Source organism: Apodemus sylvaticus, chromosome X (assembly GCF_947179515.1).
Source record: "Apodemus sylvaticus chromosome X, mApoSyl1.1, whole genome shotgun sequence".
NCBI classification, from domain to species: Eukaryota; Metazoa; Chordata; class Mammalia; order Rodentia; family Muridae; genus Apodemus; species Apodemus sylvaticus.
This window is the reverse complement of record NC_067495.1, coordinates 36,818,247-36,842,167: the sequence shown is the minus strand read 5'-3', so window position 1 is coordinate 36,842,167 and position 23,921 is coordinate 36,818,247. Positions and strand designations below refer to the sequence as shown.

The following is a 23,921-nucleotide window of genomic DNA, read 5'->3' as shown; positions in this document are numbered from 1 at the left end:
GGAGAAGACTGTAATCCTCAAGCAGCTACAAGGAACATTTCAAAGCCAACTTCCATAGTGACTTCATAAAATATGGTCACATCTATTCCAACAAGGACACACTTAGTAACAGTGGCATTAACCACAAGTCAAGCTTTTTCAAACCACCACAATACTGTTCATAGATTTCAGGATGTTTCCTGTACACTAGTTTTCCATATCCCACATGTAAATGTCCTCCAGTTCCAGGTATCTCTCCCTGTATCCTCTCTCTCCATTTCCCCATCCCTCCCACTCCTGTCCTCAACTACACCCAATATACGTGCAATTCCCAGTTAGGTTTACACATGCTTGCTCTGCCTCAGACATCCTCTTTACTTAAACTTCCTATGACTGTGGTTTGTTACCAGATTATCATTCCCTTAAAAGCTAATACTTGCTTATGGAGAAATGGATACATTTCCTAAGTGATAAGTGACTGGACACTGTGGTCTTAAATAAGCTCACTTTGAGGGGAATATGTCATACAGCCCTGGCAAGCTGCTATGTGTCTAAGACTCCCCAAATGCCTTGGTTTACGCCAGTGACATTGCCTCAGCAGACCCCTCTGCAAAACTTCTGTTCTCATGCTAATGGTCATAAAGAACTACTAACTGTATTGATGGAGCTGTGGATCCTACCCAAATCTATCTGGAGTAAATGACGGCTCTGGATTCAATGGTATTCCACATTTCTAAAGGTAAGGGAACATCTAACTTCAGCCAATTCCACAGCACATATAAAGGACATTAATATGAATGGGGAACAAGAGAAGAATTGTGAGATAGAAATTCTATGTGCTGTTTTTAGTTTTACTTTAATTTGTTAACCAAGAGACCAAAAGAGTTAAAGACAAAGATTCATTTTAATCTTGTTTTTTAAATTATTCCCAAGTTTTTCCCCATCGCCCAGGAAATTACAATTTCAATATCACTGTTATGCTGTGTCATTTTACAAATTAAGACAAAAATCATAATCATTTAGTTTGAAAATGAAAAATCTTCCAAACAGGAAAAACAGCAAAGCATGCACAACAAAAGACCTTAAAGCTAATGGATCTTGAATTAAGAATATTAATATTTTGTAATACCAAGAACCCTAAAGTCACTCAAAACAATACAAAAAGAATGTTTAGTGCACTCCTCCCACCAACTCTCACATGAGGGACAATAATTGGAGCAGTGATCTGTCTCATCTGATGTTAGAGGAGAATTGCCAGTGCACTAGAATGTGTGCAGGTCACTGATATTGAAACAACCGCTGGAAGATCCAGGCCTTGGCCCTGTCTATCTCATCCCTCAAAGCCTCTGCATATTTTAGAGGGTAGGCTCTGGGGTGAGTCTTATTAATGCTGGCAAAAAACTCCAAGACTTTCATTTTGGTGGTTTCTGCAAAGGCCCTTGGACCCCACACGAACCCATGGCTAGGAGGATCACTATTGGGCACCTGCCTGTATTCCAGGTAACCTTCCTGAACAAACTCCTCAGAGATCAGCTTCCTGGGGTCTTTATGTAGATAAGGATCCGTACCACCATGCAACCTTATGTTATTCAACATTTCCCAGATAATCTCCTCACTGACAAAGTTTCCCCGCATGAAAATGATACCCAGTACAACTATGAGGATGCCTGTCTTGGGCATACCCTGGACATCAGTCAGCATCCCATCATAAGTGATGCCCAGGGCAGTGACAAGGTTATAGGAATGGACAGATGGATCCACTTCTACTATGTCAAGGCCAAAGACCAGCTTCATACACTCAGAGGCCTCACTAAAGATCAGAGGATAGTACTCATCATACTCTCTACCAATACTTTCCAACATTTCTGCCTTGGTAGTGAATGCATTCATTTGATATTTGGTAAGCAGAAAGTCCACCAAGTCATACACCTTTACATTCTTGGCATTGTGCAACAAATACAGTGGGTCTTCCAGATCCTCTAATTGTTTTACTGAAGCTTCCTCAGATGAGCCTTCAGGAATGTAGGCCAGTGCCTCACAGGGAGACGAGGCTCCCTGAGGACTCTGGGGAGGAACTGGGATTCCACTACCACACACCATATTTGAGGTGGTGGTGTATACCTCTTCCTCTGCTGTTTCCATGTTAGCCTGGGCATTGTCAAACTCCTGCTGGGCCTGAGCACTCTCTTGGAGGTTGTAGTACTGTGAGTTATAGGAATCAGCCATTGTATTTTTCCTTGGTAACAATAGACAGGAGAGTCTACCAGTCAAAGCAAGGTGGATACACAGGCCTGTTGGAGAAAGGAAGAAAGTGAGTGGACTGTTATGGCAGACCACTTCACACAGCCTTCAAAATATCATGTTATTTGAGATCTCCTGAGTCGGGCTCTAGGGTCACAAGACTGCAAGCAATCCTAGAATCCTGAAATCCTCAAACAGGTAGAGACGCAGCTATTTGGAGTGCAGCCAGGTCACAAAACAGATGACCCCAGGGACACCATAAGGCCAGGGAATGTGGAGTGTCTATATTCTTGGATAATGCATACATTGCTACATAATTTCAATATGGACATCTCCATATGTTCTGAGGGTACATAGTTTTGCCTATGTACCGCAACTAAGAACACTATCTCAGAGGAAGATTTTCATGCCTTCCATGATGCAATAATTGTAAGACATGCTTACACCTTTCCACAGATACAAACAGCTAATTGGTAACTTATTTCCTATTCCTAAATATAAGAGAGAGATGAAATTTGGGTTTAGGTTGGTTAACATTACTTAAGATAAATGTTGTCTTCTATGATCATATAAGTCCCTCAGGTTTCCCTGTCAGGGACTTTACACTGACCTGATGCTAGCTTGTAGCAAAGTTTTAAGTGTTCAAATTTTGGAAATTAATAAAAGTTATTAAGAGTTCTTCAAGTGTGGCTACACCTATTCAATGTAAATTACAAGAGCAGTTACAGTTTAATGGTTTTCATGTGTCCTGAATTGTCAGACGTTCCCAACACATTCCTTCAACAATGACAAGGACTGTACTGCTTCAACTGATGATCTCGGCCTAGTTTCTTTTAGCCAAGAGCCTGTTTCTGTCATACAAATGAAAGAGGAAATAGGGTGAGGGAAACACTCTATGGACTCTAGGTTTCTCATAGCCTATAGGAGGGCAGGCATGTGTCATTTTTCATGTTGTTTAGATGCAGGAGAGCGGCAGTCCTCACCTTCTGCCCTGACAATACTGAGATCTTCGCGCTGGTGACTCTAGTCAAAGTCCACTTAACCAGGATTTTTGCGCACTGAGACCAGTGACCTGGAAACAAGATAGGGTAGTTAGCAAGACATTCTCACCCAGTACTGTGTGGGTCAGGCATGTGACAAGTGATTATGGGCCCCATGACAGGGTGTTCCTTTTCTCATACATTCCAGGATACTATCTGGATTTGATGATCCTGTGATACTTGTTCATAGCTATAGCTACCTAGTCTAGTAAACGAGAGGCAGTTACATTACCCACAAACCGAGCGATCTTCAGAAAACATTGATGTAGGTGAATAGGTATTGTGGCATCCCTTCTTGTGGAGGGGTTTATACATTTCCTCACATTTAGTTCTCAACATCATAACTCAAACTCACCTAGATTGCTTATGAATGCTAAACACCTTCTCTGGTAACCTTTATATGGCTTCTTCTGCTGCTCTGATAATATCCTTCAGTAGAGAGGCTCACCTTCCTTCCAGAAGAGAGAAGTGATAAGGAAGCCTACCATTATAACAGTGGGTTGGGGCTCACAAACTTGTGAGAGCAGGTGTGAAAACAATGTGAACGGTGAATTTAACATAGACTACATGTGGTCTGCTGTCCTCATTGGACTCTAGATTTACCTTGACTGTTGTTGTACACCAGGAAGTCATTATGTATGGACCTCAGAAAAAGACTCTGACCATATATAAACATGAAGCTGAATTCAACTACAATCCACACTTGTTTCTCACCAAGACTAGATGCTAGAGAGCTATATCTTCTCCAGACCTATCAATAAAAAATATTTAATACTGTAAAATATAAAAAATGTCTCAACATAAGCTGTGTAAAGAGAACTGATCTAAGTGTAGCCAAATTGTATTTAAGTGGGTCCACTTTGAGAAATTATTCTCTTCTCACTCTGCTCTGAGAATCATAAAATCAGTAAGAAAAAAGGGTGTGTGTGAGTTATTTGCAGAAGCCCCACCAAAGATAAATGGGCCAAGTAATCAAGTAACATTGTAGTCCTTTGAGAGTGTTGGAGCAAAGCTGTATTGGTTTGGAAAATGAGCTTCTTCCCATGCAACTGGTACCTTGGAGGATTCTAAACAATTTTGTGGCATTCCTAGAGATCAGGATGTGCCTTAATTTTTGTGAGGGAATGAGTCCCTCCCCATACTTACACATCTACAGGCAGATGCTCAGGGAGGAGTCACAACCAGTTTTTCAGGGATCAGAGGGGTGATACATGCATTCAGAGTCTAGATGCAGATAAAGTGCAAAGCCCCTATTATAATCGAGGCACCCCAGATAAAGCAGTTTCAGCCATGATATAAACTGGATACCAAACAGTGGGCTCTTGTAGGACTCAGCTCCTTGCCTAGTCACACTCCTAGCATTAGGATACTGTTGCCTTTGGATGCCACTTTCAGAGAGTTTCCAAGGAGGGGATTCCTGATTCCTTTGTGACTGAAACACAAGCTGCTGGTGGACTTCAGATGCCCTATACCCTATAGACAGCCTGCATTTAATCAACTTTGACCCACTGATAACCTGAAACAAACAGGGACTCTCATTTGTGGTTCTGTACTCCTGTCCCACCATCCCATCTACATCCAATGACTCACAGAACACAAAACAATTTTGTTCTGGAGATTGAAGGTTGCTTAATTTCGGATTTAGGAGAGTTCAGGAAGAACTACAGAGTATCCTTTCTGGATAGGAATTCCACAGATAACACAGGTTCATTGCTGTGGTGAACCCTGTCACTACATAGGCAATTCTGTTGAACAACTATTATAAAGTGGCAGTAATTTAAATATTTTTATTTACATATCAAATGCTATGCCCTTACTATTTGCCTCTCTGAAGAGCCCCTATTCCACCACCCCTCCCCCTGCTCACTCATCTGCCCACTACTGCTTCCCTGTCCTGACATTTCCCTACACTGGGACAATGAGCCTTCATAGTTCCAAGGACCTCTCCTCTTACTGATATCTGCCCAGGCCATCCTCTGCTACCCATGTGGCTGGAGCCATGGGTCCCTCCAGGTGTACTCATTCCAGCCAAAGAGAGACGTGGGCTGATGTAAATTTTCACAATTGCTCCTCTGTTTCTTTGACAGCAAGCACAGGCTGATTCCTGCATGTGGGGCTATATTTAGAGCTCAGTTATAAAGTTAAATGACATTTATCTGGACTGGAGCTTTGACGGTCCACTCTCAGATCTAACTTCTTCCCTGAACATGATGTACCCCTATTCCTGGGAAGTTCTTATATATGCTCCTGTTCACAAAGTTGGACCCAGCAAGCAGCTCATGCCAACATGCATGTTATATACTCCAAGCAATGCTAACCGAATGGGAGAAATCTGAAATACTCTTGGTCCTTATATATCCTGATGGAAACCTTTGACCTGCCCTAAGTACTCACCTGGACTCAGAAAGCATGGTATGGCTGTCTTTCTACATGGAATGTCACAAGATGGGACTGAGTCCAGGAGCTCCCTATATGCATAACTGTCAGCTTGGATACAGACACAGTCCCATTAAATCAGCCCACACCTGTTTCCAGTTCCTGAAAATGATACAAGGTAGCTATGTTGTCTGGGCCTAACAATGTAGAAACCAGTTTCCAATAACCCACTCTCTTCCCAAATCCTTATTTTAAGATGATTGCTGATCCCTGATTGCTGAGATGGGGCTGATGGCTACAGTACCCAGACAGTGAAGGGAGGAAGGTGCTTATTTCAGAAGATGGTCCCTGTTTGATGCATTTTACATTCTCCATCCTAACTATTTTGGCATCACTCATCAAAGCAGAGATTTCACAGTACTTTCTTGTGAGCTTTTCACTGAGGGAGGTGTTCAAACTCCTCCTACCACAGAACTAAAATAGTGACTATCATTAGTCCCCCATTATCATGGAGTAAAGGGCTCAATCCTACATGTGAGCTCTACTTGGACCTATGCTAACCCAAAGGGAGGTCTCTTTATCAAAATGAAATCCTGGGCAGGAAGTGATATTTTCTAAGGGGAACAATCTCTGTGTAAACTTTGGACTGAAACAGAAATTCTTACCTCAACTGGCAAGGCAAGACCACCTCCCTTCCAGGAGTCTCACACAATGGCAGCGAGTTCACAGTCACCAAGAGAATAGGCAGGCAAGGTTCTCTATATCATAAAACAACACAAAGGTTAAACTCAAGGCACCCCACAATATATTCACATGTTCCCCTTGTGACCATATATATATATATATATATATATATATATATATATATATATACATGGCTGTTGACTGGATCATTACCTAAAGTCAGCACTGAGGGATGCTTTAAACTCAATGAACCTCACAAAATGGACTTCATGATCCCAAGTCCTCCAATAAAGACACTGAGGCACAGGCTCTTTCCACTAATTAGGTACCTGTTTGCCTCAGTATCTCCAAAGCATGCAAATCTAGCTAAATTCTCTGCTTCAATGATTTGAGGAGGACTCTTTTTGTTGAAGTTGGTAGATCTCTTGCAAGGCTGGACCTCCTGTCCAGATTAGGCCACATAATTCCAGCAAACCTATTCTTGAATATACCCATGGCACAGATGAAGAATTAGATGATGGTCCTCTTCCCAGACCTTACATATCAGCCAGGTCCAGCTTGGTGGCATAGTGTTCACCCACACTCCAACTGCCCAACAGGCATCTTCTGGAATCCACAACACTAAACATCACTCAATATAGTCCAAAGAGCATATCCTTCCTTTACAGCAGTCCCACAATAGTAGTTGATGAACTCTAAACAGACTGGACCAGCACAGAAATTCCTCCAATCACATAATATTCAAAAGACCAAATGCACTAAACAAAGAAAGAATATTACAAGCAGTAAGAGAAAAAGGTCAAGTAACCTATACAGGCAAATCTATCAGAATTACACCAGACATCTCACCAGAGATTACAAAAGACAGAATATCTGGGGCATATGTTATACAGACTGTAAGAGAAAATATATGTCAGACCAGACAACTATACCCAGTAAAACTGTCAATTACCATAGACAGAGAAAACCAGACATTCCATGATAAAAGCAAATTTACACAATATCTTTCTGGAAATCCAGCTCTACAAAGGATAATGGATGGAAAATACCAACAGAAGGCAGGAAAACACAATGTAGAAAAAACAATGATGTAATCTTTCAACAATCCCAATAGAAGATTTCGATACAACCAGAATTTCACCTTGAACTAAAAAGATAACAGTAAGCAACAATCACTTTTCCTTAATATTTCTTAATATCAAGGGTCTCAATTTCTCTATAAAAAGACATAGACTAATAGACTGGATGTGTAAATAGGACCCAATATATTGATGCATACAAGAAAGCCACCTCAGTGACAAAGACAGTCACTATTTCAGAGTCAAAGGTTGGAAACAATTTTCCAAGCAAACAGTTGCAAGAAACAAGCTTAGAGTGGCCATTCTTATAATGGATAAAATTGACTTTCAACCAAACAGTGTCAAAAAAGATAAGGAGGGAAACTTCATGCTTGTCAAAGGAAAAGTCTACCAAGGTGAACTCTCACTTCTGAACATATATGCTCCAATGCAAGGGCACAAACATTCATAAAAGAAACTACAATAAAGCTCAAAATACACATTGCATCCCACACAATAATAATGAGAGACTTCAACACCCCACTCTCAAATATGGACAAATCATGGAATCAGAAACTAAACTGAGATACAGTAAAACTAACTGAAGATATGGTCCAAATGGATCTAACTGATATTTATAGAACATACCATCCTATACCTTGCTAATGTATACTTCAAGACCCCAAAAGGAAATTAACCTGGCATAATTGTCTGTTGTTGTGTCCTGGAACCAGCTTCAACAATCCTTTTCTCCCTTTGCATCCAGAGTAAAACTATCACATTGTCCTACATTTCTGTGAACCCTCTCAAATGGAGCCTAAGGACAGAGTCCTCTGAGAGAGACAGGATGGAACTTATCCCACAGCACTGCCCCTGTTTGCTGCGGGTTACCTCATTAAAACTGTAGGGTGTGGTATTCTTTGACACAACCAGAGATTCCATAGTACACCCTTAAAAACTCTTAGAAACAACCAGTAATTTCATTCCACATGGAATGTTTCAAAATGACAACATAAGATACTCTCCAGAATTGAGGAGACCCTATGAGCTTACCCCACTAGGAGCTAGGCAGGCCATAGGCATGAGGCTGTATTATTTGAGGAAACATCTATGCTGAAAGGTTTCAAGTAGATGTGAAATTCTTACCTCAACTGGCAAGGTGAGGTGATCTCCCTTCTAGGTGTCCACAAAATGGAGCTTAGTCCAAAAATTCCCTGGATATGAATGTGCCCAGATATATCTGGAGGAAGCACAGAGGTTTCATTAAACATAACTTACCTGACAAAATGTTTCTGACAACACAACACACCAACAGATATAGATGAATAGAGAGGGTCTCATTCCACAAGCCAACAATGAGGCATCCATTAAAAAATCAAGGAACCTCAAAAGTGGTGCACAGGCTACCAAGTCCTCAGATATGGACACTGGGGACCAGCATGTTGCTACCAAGTCCTCAGATATGGACACTGGGGACCAGCATGTTTCTTTTAAATAGCCTCCTTATGACTCAGGGATTGACCCCAAAAAACAAATATAGCTCAGCTGTCTGTAAACTTGGACCCTGAATCCACCACAACCAACCAAATTCCCAGGCTAAATACATACAGACCAAAAATCTCACACCTTGCACATTTCAGGGAACTTCTGATATGGTATAGAACAACAGAGTCCTCAGAGAAGGAAGAATTGGAAGATCATTCCACAATCCCTGCACTGGCTTGGTGCAGGTCGAATTATAAAATCTATACTATGTGAAGCCATCTCATACAAGCTGCAATTCAACTGTATACACTTGTATTCCAGTTTCACCCAGGCAGCTATTCCATTGCTTGTCCTCCTAGAATGCTTGAGAATAGCAACTCTGGAAACACTCTAGAATTCAGGAAGAATGGCTTATTCCCAGAAGGTTAGCTGACTGGGAGCTAGGCTGTCACAAGAGACGAAGCAATTTTTTTGGGGGATCATCTAATCTGAAAGGTTTCAGAGCCCCAAATTCTTAAATCTTATAACACATCCTAAATCTCTGGATAATAAAAGAAGCAAATATACCTAAGAGGAGTAGAATACAGGAAATAGTCAAACTCTGGGCTAAAATCCATCAACGAGAAACAAAGAGAAATAAAGAATGAACCAAACCAGGAGCTGGTACTTTGAAAAACACCAACAAGATAGGCAAACCCTTAGATGAGGGAGTCAGGGTCTCATAGTCTGAGGACTGCTTCTAGCCCTGGGATTGGGGAAAAGGTGTGCTCTGGGTCCTCCCAGAAGGCATAATAGGCCTTGTCTGGAAAGAAGTTGGCTTGCTGGTGATTATGACCAGAAGCACAGAGAGGGGATTCTAAGGGACATTAGGCTGAAGCTCTGAAGGCCAAGGCCCTGATGGTTTCCACAGCAGAACTTGTTAAAAGGAAATAGTCTGTGGTTCCAACCTGCTTACTGTCGAGATGGAAAATGGATGCATAAACCCATGCCCCACATCTCAGGGTATGCCTGAGATTGAGTACCATTGCAGGGAGGAATGTCTGTGATGGGAAGCTAATTGGCAAAGCCTTCTAGGCATCTTGGTACCTCATTAGCATGGAGAATTCTGTTTTAAGCCAATGTGACCACAGGTCACATCTCTTTTGTGTGAGAAGCATGGCACCTGTTCCATGTCAAGAGTCTGCCAGGAAGCTGGGAGTCAGCTAATCCTCAGGTGTGTGCCCACCAAGTCTCAGGACTCTACCTTACCAAACTTCTTGGCATGGTTTTATGTCCCACACCCACCACTGTATTTTCCAATACTTCCACTCTCATATGTTTTTATCCATAGAGTCAAATTGTAAGGACTGTGTACATGTAGCTGTGAGGCCATCCAGTGAAGTAAGATTAACTGACTACAGGCTGAACACTTAAGGAAAACACATCTCACATTGATATAATTATGCCTGGCTACTCAGCTAGTAGCAGGACATATGTACCCCCGTAGATTCTGGGGTATACAACTTTATTCAATCACAAAACTACTTAAAATTGTGGCTATCTAGCTTAATTCTCTGGGACTATTTCCTAGATAAATTCAAGAACCAAGTTCACTTCACAGTAAAAATGTCACATTGTAATGCATGACTGTGAAGCTCAGAAATGGAGCCCAAGGACAGCTTTCCAGATAAAGTGGGGTATAGGCTCATTCCCACAAGGGTGCCCCTGTCTCTACAGTTCACAGAATGTTGGAAAAGGGAGACCCTAGAAACTCTCCAGAATAGACAAGAAAGATCATTCCCACAGTGTTAGCTGGGAGCTAGGCTGAGACAAGGGATGGAACTGAATTATTATTTGGGGACCATCTGAAGGGAAAGGTTTCAGAGTCCGAAGTTCTTTCTTCTACTGGCACACCTGGTGGCGACCTCCCCTCCTCTCTCAAAATGGCACCAAGTCCACAAAGTCTCCAAAACAGGAAGCCTGCAGAGGCTCTCTGTAACACAAGTCAGCAGAGAGCTTCCTTTAAATTAGGGGCACCTCACAAATCATTCCCGAAAGCCCCACATCTCCAGATATAGATCACTGTGGATGGTCTCATTCCAGCAAGGCAGTGCTAAGGTATCTGTTCAATTCAAAGAACCTCAACAAACAGTGCTCAGGCTCCCGAGTCCTCGGATATGGAAACGGGGACCAGGCTCTTTGGAGTAAGTGGGCTCCCGTTTGCTTCAGGGCCCGTCAAGGGTTCAGATCTAGCTTAATTCTCTGGACCTGCGGATCCTGCATGCGGCTTCAACAATGCACTGCTCAACTTTCAATCAGAATAACAAGGTCACGTGACCGTGCCTTTCTGCTCACCTGGGAACTGGAGCCGTAGGACAAAGTCTCTGCATTCACAGGGGTAGGGGCTCATTCCCCTGAGAGCACCCTGTTTGGAGCAGGGCACATCATCAACACCATATCACGGGTGTCATTCTGACCAACCAGGACTTCCACAGTCCACTGCTACCTAGCTGTGTCTCTAACTCAGACAGCTTTTCCCTCGCCTTTCCTCAGGGACTCTTTGAAAACAGCCACAGCAGATACTTTCCACAGTTGAGAAGGCAGGAGATCATTCCCACCAGGTTAGCCGACTGGGAGCTAGCGAGGCCAAAGGGATGCACATGCATGATTTGGGGGACCAGCAGTTCTAACAGGATTCCGGGGAGCCTGAAATTCTTACCTCAGCTGGCACAGCGGGGCGACCTCCCTTCCAGAACTCTCTCAAAATGGCGCTGAGTCCAACAGCCACCGGATATGACGGACTGCCGAGGTGCTCTGTCTCACATGTCAGCACAAGTTCCTTCAAACTCAGGAACCGCACAAAACGTTCCGGACTCCCCTGTTACCAAATATACACATGGCAGCGGATGGTCTCATCCCCCAAGTCAGCGCTGAGGCATCATGGAAACTCAGAGGACCTCCCCGATTGGCCTTCAGCCTCCCAAATCCTCAGATATGGAGACCGGGGACCAGGCTCTTTGCAGGCCCTGGATCCCGTTTGCTTCCAGACCCCAGAGGGGTAGAGATCCAGATCAACCCTCTAGCCTGTGGGTCCCCGATACAGCGAAAACAATGCACTCCTCAACTTTCAGTCTCAATAAAAATGTCACAAAGCTCTGCATGCCTGGTCACCTCAGACTGGGTGCCAAGCACAGAGTTCTGCATAAAGAGGGGAAGGGGGCTCACTCCCACGAGGGTGTCGCTATTTGGTATCCAGAAGTTGATTAGTTAAGGCTCTGAAACCTTTCCCTTCAGATAGTCCCCCAAATAATACAGCTCCATCTAGAGTGACATTTCTTACACCTTTATGTTTCCCCTGAAACCCTAATAGGAATCAACCTAATCTAAACACACACACACACACTCAGGCATGCATTTTTCTAGCATTTAGCTGATGTTCTCATTGAGAATTTATTTATTATGAGGTCAATCTGGTAAGCCAAGGTCACCTGAGTGAATGTATAGACTGGATGAAATTCTGAGTGAATGTATACTGTTTGACGGGGTCACCATCATAACAAGGACGCTAGTTTCTCAGACACACACACTCATGGGAACACACAAAGGGGCTATTGGATACTTGTTCTGAATTGACACTGATTCCAGGAGATCCAAAAAAACCATTGTGGCTCTCTAGTTAGAATACTGGCTTATGGAGGACAGGTGATTAAAGGAGTTTTGACTGATGTGCGACTCACAGTAGGTCCAGTGATTCCCTGAACACATCCTGTGGTCATTTCCCCAGTTCCAGAATGTATAATTGGGATTGATATACTCAGAAATTGGCAGAATTCTCAGGTTCTCTGACCTGAGGAGTGAGGGCTATTATGGTTGGAAAGGCAAAATGGAAGCCTTTAGAGTTGCCTCTGCCAAAGAAAATAGTGAATCAAAAGCAATATCGTATTCCTGGAGGAACTGCAGAAATTACTGCCACAATCAAGGATTTGAAAGATGCAGGGGTGGTAGTTCCCACCACATCTCCCTTTAACTCTCCCATCTGGCCAGTGCAGAAGACAGATGGATCATGGAGGATGACAGTTGACTATCAAAAATTAAATCAGGTAGTAACTCCAATTGCAGCTGCTATACCAGATGTAGTTTCGTTACTTGAACAAATTAACACATCTCCTGGACCCTGGTATGCAGCTATTGACCTGGCAAATGCCTTCTTCTCAGTAGCTGTACATAAGGACCACCAGAAGCAATTTGCTTTCAGTTGGCAAGGCCAGCAGTATACCTTTACAGTTTTGCCTCAAGGATATATTAATTCTCCTGCCATGTGTCATAACTTAGTTAGAAGGGACCTTGATCGTTTGTCTCTTCCACAAAATATCACATTGGTGCACTATATTGATGATATTATGCTGATTGGACCAAGTCAGCAGGAAGTAGCAACCACTTTGGATTCATTGGTAACACATATGCATATCAGAGGATGGGAAATAAATCCAACCAAGATTCAAGGACCATCTACTTCAGTGAAATTCTTAGGAGTACAGTGGTGTGGGGCATGCAGAGATATTCCTTCTAAGGTGAAAGATAAGTTATTGCACCTGGCCCCTCCCACCACCAAGAAAGAAGCACAACATTTAGTGGGTCTATTTGGATTCTGGAGACAGCACATTCCTCACTTAGGTGTGTTACTCAGGCCTATTTACCGAGTGACTCAGAAAGCTGCTACCTTTGTGTGGGGCCCAGAACAGGAGAAGGCTCTTCAACAGGTCCAGGCTGATGTGCAGGCTGCACTACCATTTGGACCATATGATCCAGCAGACCCAATGATACTTGAGGTGTCAGTGGCAGATAGAGATGCTGTTGGGAGCCTCTGGCAGGCCCCTGTAGGTGAATCACAGAAGAGACCTTTGGGATTTTGGAGCAAAGCTCTATCGTCATATGCAGACAACTACTCTTCCTTTCAAAAACAGCTCTTGGCCTGCTATTGGGCTTTAGTGGAAACTGAACGTTTGACAATAGGACACCAAGTTACTATGAGACCTGAACTGCCCATCATGAGCTGGGTGTTATCCAACCCTCCAAGTCATAAAGTAGGGCGTGCCCAACAGCAGTCTATTATCAAATGGAAGTAGTATATACGTGATCGGGCCAGAGCAGGTCCTGAAGGCACAAGCAAGTAACATGAAGTAGTTGCTCAGATGCCTATGGTTTCTACTCCTGTTACAATGCCATCTGCTGCCAAGCATGCGCCTATAGCCTGATGGGGTGTTCCCTATGACCAGTTCACTGAAGAAGAGAAGACTAGGACCTGGTTTACTGATGGCTCTGTACGTTATGTAGGCACCACCCAGAAGTGGACAGCTGCAGCATTATATAACCCCTTTCTGGGACAAACCTGAAAGATACAGGTGAAGGAAAATCTTCACAGTGGGCAGAACTTCGGGCAGTACACATGGTATTGCAGTTTGTTTGGAAGAAGAAATGGCCAGATGTACGACAGTTCACTGACTCATGGGCTGTAGCCAATGGATTGGCTGGATGGTCAGGGATATGGAAAGATCACAATTGGAAAATTGGTGAGAAAGACATCTGGGGAAGAAGTATGTGGATGGATCTCTCCAAATGGGCAAAGGATGTGAAGATATTTGTGTCCCATGTAAATGCTCATTAAAAGGTGACTTCAGCTGAGGAGGAGTTCAATAATCAAGTGGATAAGATGACCCGTTTTGTGGACAGTCAGCCTCTTTCCCCAGCCATCCCAGTTATTGCCCAGTGGGCACATGAACAAAGTGGCCATGGTGGCCGAGACGGAGGTTATGCTAGGGCTCAGCAACACGGACTTCCACTCACCAAGGCTGACCTGGCTACAGCTGCTGCTGATGCCAGATCTGCCAACAGCAGAAACCAACACTGAGCCCCAGATATGGCACCATTCCTCAAGGTGACCAGCCAGCAACCTGGTGGCAGGTTGACTATATCGAGCACTTCCCCCGTGGAAAGGACAGCGTTTTGTTCTTACTGGAGTAGATACTTATTCTGGTTATGGATTTGCCTTTCCTGCACGTAATGCTTCTGCCAAAACCACCATCCGTGGACTCACAGAATGCCTTATCTATCGTCATGGTATTCCACACAGTATTGCTTCTGACCAAGGAACTCCTTTCACAGCCAGAGAAGTGCGACAGTGAGCCCATAATTATGGAATTCACTGGTCTTACCATGTTCCCCATCATCCTGAAGCAGCTGGTCTGATAGAAAGATGGAATGGCCTTTTGAAGACACAGTTACAGTGCCAATTAGGTGGCAACAGCATGGAGGGCTGGGACAGAGTTCTTCAGAAGGCAGTATATGCTTGGAATCAGTGTTCAATATATGGTACAGTTTCTCCCATAGCCAGGATCCATGGGTCCAGGAATCAAGGGGTAGAAAAGGGAATAGTTCCACTCACTATCACTCCTAGTGACCCTCTAGGAAAATTTTTGCTTCCTGTCCCCACAACTTTAGGTTCTTCTGGCCTAGAAGTTTTGGTTCCAGAGGGGGCAGTGCTCCTACCAGGAGCCATAAGAAACATTCCATTGAACTGGAAGCTCAGACTTCCCCTGGCCATTTTGGCCTTCTAATGCCCTTAAACCAACAGGCTATGAAAAGAATAACAGTGTTAGGAGGGATGATTGATCCAGATTACCATGGGGAATTTGGATTGCCTCTCCACAATGGAGGTAAGCAGGATTATGTCTGGAGTGCAGGAGATTCCCTAGGGCGTCTCTTAGTACTACCATGTCCTGTGATTAAAGTCAATGGGAAACTACAACAGCCTAATCCAAGCAGGATGACAAAGCACACAGACCCATCAGGAATGAAGGTATGGGTCAATCCTCCAGCAAAAGAGCCAAGACCTGCTGAGGTGCTTGCCGAAGATGAAGGAAATACAGAATTGATAGCAGAGGAAGGTAGTTATAAATACCAGCTAAGGCCACATAACCAGTTGCAGAAAGGAGGATTATAAGTAATATGAATGCTTCTATCTTATTTTGTTAAAGATGCATTTGTCTTTCTTCCAATCCCTTTAAAATCAATTGGTATTGAAACACTAAAAGAATGTTCCCAAGGGACATTTCCCCACTGTAAATTTACAAATGCATTTGCGATTGTATGAGGAATAGCTATATCATGTTAGGCGTATTCACAATCTTGTTATTGTTTCATGTGGACATGAGATATTATTTGTGTCAGGTTGACAAGGAGTGGATTGTAGTGGCTATTCCTGGTTGTCAACTTGAGTATATCTGGAATAAACTATAGTCTAGAATTGGAAGACTCACCTATAATCCTAATTTGGAGGCTCAGAGATATAAGTTTCTGACCTGGATCTTGGCATGGAGACCTTGAAGCATAGTGGGTAAGACAAGGAGATCTCCGAGTTCAAGATCATTTGGGATTAAATGCATGGATGCACACACCTTTAGTCAGGACCACACCCTCTGTTGGAGACCTACAGCCTTTAATCTGGGCTACACCCTCTGCTGGAGATATATAAGGACATTGGAAGAAGGAAGATTCTCTCTCACTCTTCCTTGCCTGCTTGCTTCGTGGGACTGAGAAACTGCTAGATCCTTGGACTTCCACGCACAGCTGCTGCTGTTCATTACTGGGGAGTTGGACTATAGACTGTAAGTCATTGACAAATTCCCTAACAATATATAGACTATCCATACATTCTGTGACTCTAGAGAACCCAAACTAATACAAGGTCAATCTGCTAGGCCAAGGAAACCTGGGTGAATGTGTAGACTGGATGAATTTCTGAGTGAACCTGTACTGTTTGAAAGGGTCACCATCATAGCAAGGACTCTAGTTCCTCAGACACACACAAACTCATGAGAACTGACAAAGATTTCTTCCAGGACAAATGCAAATTTGATCCTGTGTATAAAACCAAACAACCACAGCATCCTCCTCACAGATGACTACAACCTGAGACTAGTCACCAAAGATCTTCCAGGATGACATGTAAAATATTGTTCTGATACGTCAGTGGAAACATATTCCACATATTCAAGATTTTCTATGTGTGTGTCAGTGCGGTTGGTATTTATTACTATCATTAACATGATAGTCACATTCCCAAGACCAAGATGTATTGGCTGCAGAGGATATAAAATATTGAGGTAAAAATTGAATGTATAATCAATATCTGAAAATACTGTGCTCAGAAATTAAATCCAGAAAAACAAACTAAACTACAATTTCTACATTTCCAGAAATAAATATTGATTTGTTTTGAGGTGGGTAGTGTCCTCTGAGTTCAGGAAGGTGTTTTGTTTCTGAAAAGCACATTGATTATTCCCTTGGTTTCACAGAAATGTTCCTCTTCTGCATCAATCTTCCCTTTCCTCCACAACTGACACACATAGAGATGTGACTGAAGGGGCAGCATTCAGGACGCAACAGCAAGACTTGTACACAAGCATAAGGTGTCCATTTCTGAGGTACCATTAGGAGAAGCTGGGCATATGCACACCAACTTCCATCTCAACAGTAGCTGATGGAAAATCTGTGTCACGATCAGATGTGCCCTCTTTATGAGATGGGACCCTTGTCTCCTGAGGTGGACTTTTGTCTGGGTCACTTGCAGGGATGTTGCACATTTTGTGTGCACTAGAATGCCCTTGGAAAGGCTGCCTGCAGGGGTCTGTTTGCTGTTTAACTCCTGCTGTGACTCCATGCCACCTTCCTTGTCCTTAGGTAACTCTGGGAATGTCTCACAGGTAAAAGCTGCATCTGCCTGGGACTGGCCCCTAGCTCTTCAGCACTTATGAGTTGAGACAGTACCTGGAGTGCCTGAGCTCAATTGTGCCTCTCCATCTTTCCCAGGAGCTCTGGCTTGTCCCTCAGGAAGTTGAAGGTCTGATAGATCTACTACAAATGTACTAGGTTATACTGATAGAAATGCAGCTAACCTGACAACACCACCTTTTCCTATGGAGAAATTTACAGACATTTCTGTCTAGAGGTGAAATGTGCTGCACCGGGACTTCTATATAGAGCAACGACTCACATATAAACATGTATAAAATTGTATGTGACATTAACTGGATTCTCAGAAAATAACATTTCTGCATACATGCATTCCTCCCTGTATTCCTGCCTGCCTGCCTGTGCATATTCATGCCTGACTGCATTCCTGCCTGCCTGCTTGCCTTTGTGCATTCCTGCCTGCCTGCCTGCCTGCATTCAGGCCTGCATTCCTTCCTGTCTGCCTGCCTGCAGTCCTGCCTGCCTGCCTGGATTTCTGTCTGCATTTCTGCCCTCCTGCCTGCCTGCCTGTCTGCATTCCTGTATGAGTGCCTGCCTGCAAGTCTGCATTCCTGCCTGCGTTCCTGACTTCCTGCCTGCCTGCATACCGACCTTCCTTTTTGCCTGCTTTACTGCTGCATTCCTGCCTGCAGGCTTTCCTGCCTGACTACCTGACTGCATTATTACCTGTATTCCTGCCTGACTTCTTGCCTGCCTGCATTCCTGCCTGTCTGCCTGCATTCCTGCCGCCATTCCTGCCTGCATTCCTGCTTTGCTGCATGTATTCCTGTCTTCAGTCCCGCCTTCTTGCCTACAGTCCTGCCCTCTTGCCTGCAGTCCTGGCTGCCTGCCTGCATGCATTCCTGCCTGACTGCATCCCTGACTACCAGCCTACATTCCTGCATGCATTCCTTCCTGCCTGCATTTCTGCCCACCTGTCTGCTTGCCTGTCTGCATTCCTGTTTGACTGCCTGCCCGTATGTCTGCATTCCTGCCTGCTTTCTTGACTTCCTGCCTGCCTGCATACCCACCTGCATTTTTGCCTGCTTTACTGCTTCTATTCCTGCCTCCCTGCTTTCCTGCCTGACTGCCTGACTGCATTCTTGCCTGTATTCCAGCCTGACTTCTTGCCTGCCTGCATTTCTGCCTGTCTGCCGGTATTCCTGCCTGCATTCCTGCTTCCCTGCATGCATTCCTGTCTGCAGTCTTGGCTTCCTGCCTACAGTCCTGCCCTCTTGCCTGCAGTCCTGGCTGCCTGCATGCATGCATTCCTGCATGACTGCATTCCTGCCTACCAGCCTGCATTCCTGCATGCATTCCTTCCTTCCTGCTTGCCTGCCTGCATTTCTGCCCACCTGCCTGCTTGCCTGTCTGCACTCCTGTTTGACTGCCTGCCTGTATGTCTGCATTCCTGCCTGCTTTCCTGACTTCCTGCCTGCCTGCATACCGACCTGCCTTATTGCCTGCGTTACTGCTTGCATTCCTGCCTGCCTGCTTTCCTGCCTGACTACCTGACTGCATTCTTGACACTATTCCTGTCTGACTTCTTGCTTGCCTGCATTCCTGGCTGTCTGCCTGCATTCCAGCCTGCATTCCTGCTTGCCTTCCTGCCTGTACTCCTGCATTCTTGATTGCCTGCCTGCCTTCCTGACTACAGTCCTACCTTCCTGCCTGCAGTCCTGCCTACCTGCCTGCCTACAGTGCTGTCTTCCTGCCTGTAGTCCTGCCTGCCTGCCTGCAGTCCAGCCTTCATGCCTGCAGTCCAGCCTGCATTTCTGTCCACCTGCCTAGCTGCCTGTCTGCATTCCTGTATGAGTGCCTGACTTCCTGCTTGCATTCCTGCCTGCATTCCTGACTTCCTGCATGCCTGCATAAGAACCTGCATTTTTGCCTGCATTACTGCTTGCATCCTGCCTCCCTGCTTTCCTGCCTGGCTACCTGACTGCATTCTTGCCTGCATTCATGCCTCACTGCATTACTGCCTGCATGCATTCAATCCTGCCTGCATTCCTGCCTTCACTCCTCCCTGCATTGCTGCCTGCATTCCTTCATGTCTACCTGCATTCCTGCCTGCCTGCTGCATGTCATCCTGTCTTCCTGATTTCCTGAATTCCTGCTTGCTGGCCTCCCTGCAGTTCTGACTTCCTGCCTGCAGTCCTTCCTGCCTGTCTTCCTGCAGTCCAGCATTCCTGCCTGCAGTCCTGCCTGCCTGCCTGCCTGCCTGCCTGCCTGCATTCCTGCCTGCTTACAGACATCCAAATTCAGGCAAGAGTTTCAAGTCAACTTGTATTATTTTACCTTACATTGATCAATATCCCCTGCTGAGTGAGGAACTTGAGGCAAATCTTTCTTTGAGTGTGTGGTAAAGAGATGTTCTCACTATAAAACATGAGAGACAAAAAGGAACTTTGTACTCTACTACCATTTTCCTGTTCCTTCCAGAGCAGTGTGCAGAATCCTCTTGTCAAATAGTTTTGTGTCCGTGCAGCTTGAACTGACAAAGAAAACTCTTAACAATTTCAGTTTCAAAATATTCAGTGCTGCCCTGTGGGGAAGGATTCACTCTCTCTCAGAAATATGTCTACATCAAAGGTAATAGTTCCTCTGTCCTCGCTGCAGTTCATTGGCTCAAATGTCTTGTTTTATACTACTGTCCACATCTTCTAGGGAATAGAAACCTCAAGAGGACTTCTGTATAGAGCAATGACTCACATAGAAACATGTATAAACTTGTATGTGACATTAACTGGATTCTCAGATACTAACATGCCTGCATGCATGCATTCCTGCCTGCATTCCTTCCTGTCTGTCTGCCTGCATTCCTGCCTGCCTGCATTTATGCCTGCATTTCTGCCCACCTGCTTGCCTGCTTGCCTGTCTGCATTCCTGTAAGACTGCCTGACTTCCTTCCTGCATTCCTGCCTGATTTCCAGATTTCCTGCCTGCCTGCATACCAACCTGCCTTTTTGCCTGCATTACTCCTTGCATTCCTGCCTGCCAGCTTTACTGCATGACTACCTGACTGCATTCTTGCCTGCATTCATGCCTGACATCTTGCCTGCCTGCTTTCCTGCCTATCTTCCTGCATTCCTGCTTGTCCTCCTGCATTCCTGCTCGCCTGCATGCCTTCCTGACTGCAGTCCTGCCCTCCCGCCTGCAGTCCTGCCTGCCTGCCTGCATTCCTGCCTGCTTACAGACATCCAAAATCAGGCAAGAGTTTCAAGTCAACTTGAATTATTTTACCTTACATTGATCAATATCCCCTACTGAGTGAGGAAATTGAAGCAAATCTTTCATTGAGTGTGTGATAAAGAGATATTCTCACTATAAAACATGAGAGACAAAAAGGAACTTTGTACTCTACTATCATTTTCCTGTTCTATCCAGAGCAGTATGCAGAATCCTCTTGTCAAATAGTTTTATGTCCATGCAGGTTGAACAGATAAACAGAACTCTTCAAGTTTTCAGTTTCAAAATATTCAGGGAAACAGAAGGCTGTAATCTTCAAGCAACTAGGAGCGGGGTCAAAAAAGCCAACTGCCAGTGTGGAAAACTTGATACTATAAGGCTATGTCTACTGAAAAAGGGCCAAACTTAGTAACTTAGTGTCATTTCCCATGAGTCAAGATTTTTGAAACCACCACATGATATTCATAGACTTCAGAAGATTTTCAGAGCACTAGGCTACCCTCCCTCCCTTATGCAAATGTTACCCAATTCCAGCTGTCTCCCCTGTACTCTCTCCCTCCATTTCCCCCCACTCCTACTCCTGACTTCAAGTACTCCCAATAGACCTGCAATTCCCAGGTATGTTCATGCATCCTTGCCACACCCACTCCAGACCTGTCATTTTCCTAAACTATCTGGGCCTGTAAATTTCTGCTTGATATTATTCATATAACTGCTAATGCCTGCTTATACTTGAATAGATAGTATTCCTAAATATGAATGGATGGACACTGGTCAAAATGAGATCAAATAGGGTGGGACAGGATTTAGAAACCTTGTGAGCTGCTATGTGGCTGGATTCCCATAATGCCTTGGTTTGCTGCATTAACATTGGGGTGCTTGCCTCAGCACATCCCTCTGCAGACCTTCTACTCAAGTGTTAATGGTCATAAACAAGTTGCAATGTATGGACAGATCTGTGGATCCTACCCAAATCCTATCAAGAGAAAAGTGATAGCTCTTGACTCAACTGTAAACAACTCTTCAGGAGATGAGGAAATATTTGAATCCTATAAATCTCCAAGTGTTATCTTTAAAAAGAACAGGTACCCAGAGAGGAATTTTGTGATGAAAATTCCATTTATTCTTTTTAACTTTAATCTGGTAAATTAACCATAGACAAAAATGTTCAAGAAAATCAAAACTTTATTTTATTTATTTTTCATGTTAATGCCCAGATTTTTCACATTGCCCGGGTAATTCCAAATTCAATGTCACTAGTATCTTGTGACATTTTACAAATTAATACAAAAGTCATTGCTATTTGGTTTCTGCATAATGAAATTCTTCAAACATGAAAAAATGCCACGCATACAATACAAAAGAGGGAAACTTACAGCTAATGGATCTTGTACTAAGAGTATTAACATTTTGGAATACCAGGAACCCTAAAGTCACTCAACCAGAATACAAATTGAATGCTTAATGTTCTTTTCCCACCAACTCTCACATGAGGGACAATAATTGGAGCAGTGATCTGTCTCATCTGATGTTAGAGGAGAATTGCCAGTGCACTAGAATGTGTGCAGGTCACTGATATTGAAACAACTGCTGGAAGATCCAGGCCTCAGCCCTGTCTATCTCATCCCTTAAAGCCTCTGCATACTTTAGAGGGTAGGCTCTGGGGTGAGTCTTATTAATACTGGCAAAAAACTCTAAGACTTTCATTTTGGTGGTTTCTGCAAAGGCCCTTGGGCCCCACAGGAACCCATGGCTAGGAGGATCACTATTGGGCACCAGCCTGTATTCCAGGTAACCTTCCTGAACAAATTCCTCAGAGATCAGCTTCCTGAGGTCTTTATGAAGGCAAGGATCCGTATCACCATACAACCTTAAGTTATTCAACATTTCCCAGATAATCTCCTCACTGACAAAGTTTCCCCGCATGAAAATGATACCCAGTACAACTATGAGGATGCCTGTCTTGGGCAAACCCTGGACATCAGTCAGCATCCCATCATAAGTGATGCCCAGGGCAGTGACAAGGATATAGGAATGGACAGATGGATCCACTTCTACTATATCAAGGCCAAAGACCAGCTTCATACACTCAGAGGCCTCACTAAAGATCAGAGGATAGTACTCATCATACTCTCTACCAATATTTTCCAGCATTTCTGCCTTGGTAGTGAATGCCTTCATTTGATATTTGGTAAGCAGAAAGTACACCAAGTCATACACCTTTACATTCTGGGCATTGTGCAACAAATACAGTGGGTCTTCCAGCTCCTCTAATTGCTTGACTGAAGCTTCCTCAGATGAGCCTTCAGGAATGTAGGCCAGTGCCTCACAGGGAGACGAGGCTCCCTGAGGACTCTGGGGAGGAACTGGGATTCCACTACCACACACCATATTAGAGGTGGTGGTGTATTCCTCTTCCTCTGCTGTTTCCATGTTAGCCTGGGCATTGTCAAACTCCTGCTGGGCCTGAGCACTCTCTTGGAGGTTGTAGTACTGGGAGTTATAGGAATCAGCCATTGTAATTTTCCTTGGTAATGATAGGCAGGAGAGTCTACCAGTCAAAGCAGGGAGGATTCACAGGCCTGATGGAGAAAGGAAGAGAGTGAGTGGATTCTCATTGCAGTCCACATCACACAGTCTTCAAAATATCATGTCATTTGAGATCTCCTGAGTAGTGCTCTAGGGTCACAAGACGCCAAGCAATCCTAGAATCCTGAAAGCCTGAAACAGGCAGAGACCCAGCTGTATGGAGTGCAGCCAAGTCACTAAGCAGATGAAACAGGGACATTCTTAGACTTTGAGAGGCCAGGGAATGTGAAGTGTCTATATTCTTGGTTGTTGCTACCATTGATATGTAACTGCAATATGGGTATCTCCACATGTTCTGAGGATACATAGTTTTGCCTATGTACAGTAACTAATGACACGATCTCAGAGGAAGATTTTCATGTCTTCTACTTTGCAGTAATTATAAGACATGCATACACATTCCCATAAGTGTGAACTGCTAAATGGTAACTTAGCTCCCTCTTGAAAATAAGGGTGAGATGAACTGTGGAGTCTGAGGTGGTTAACAGTGAAGATAAATGCGGTTTTTGAT

The 23,921-nt window shown here is 44.1% G+C and overlaps 2 protein-coding genes across 2 annotated transcripts; both read right to left on the bottom strand.

Moving 5' to 3' along the window:
* Positions 1 to 1,257: 1,257 nt before the first annotated feature.
* Positions 1,258 to 2,205, bottom strand: LOC127674358 (melanoma-associated antigen 10-like). The gene has a single exon (XM_052170144.1). It carries the CDS (start codon positions 2,203 to 2,205, stop codon positions 1,258 to 1,260), a length of 948 nt encoding a protein of 315 aa, XP_052026104.1.
* Positions 2,206 to 22,390: 20,185 nt separating this feature from the next.
* Positions 22,391 to 23,338, bottom strand: LOC127674362 (melanoma-associated antigen 10-like). The gene has a single exon (XM_052170149.1). The coding sequence runs from the start codon at positions 23,336 to 23,338 to the stop codon at positions 22,391 to 22,393; it is 948 nt and encodes a 315-aa protein (XP_052026109.1).
* Positions 23,339 to 23,921: the final 583 nt, after the last annotated feature.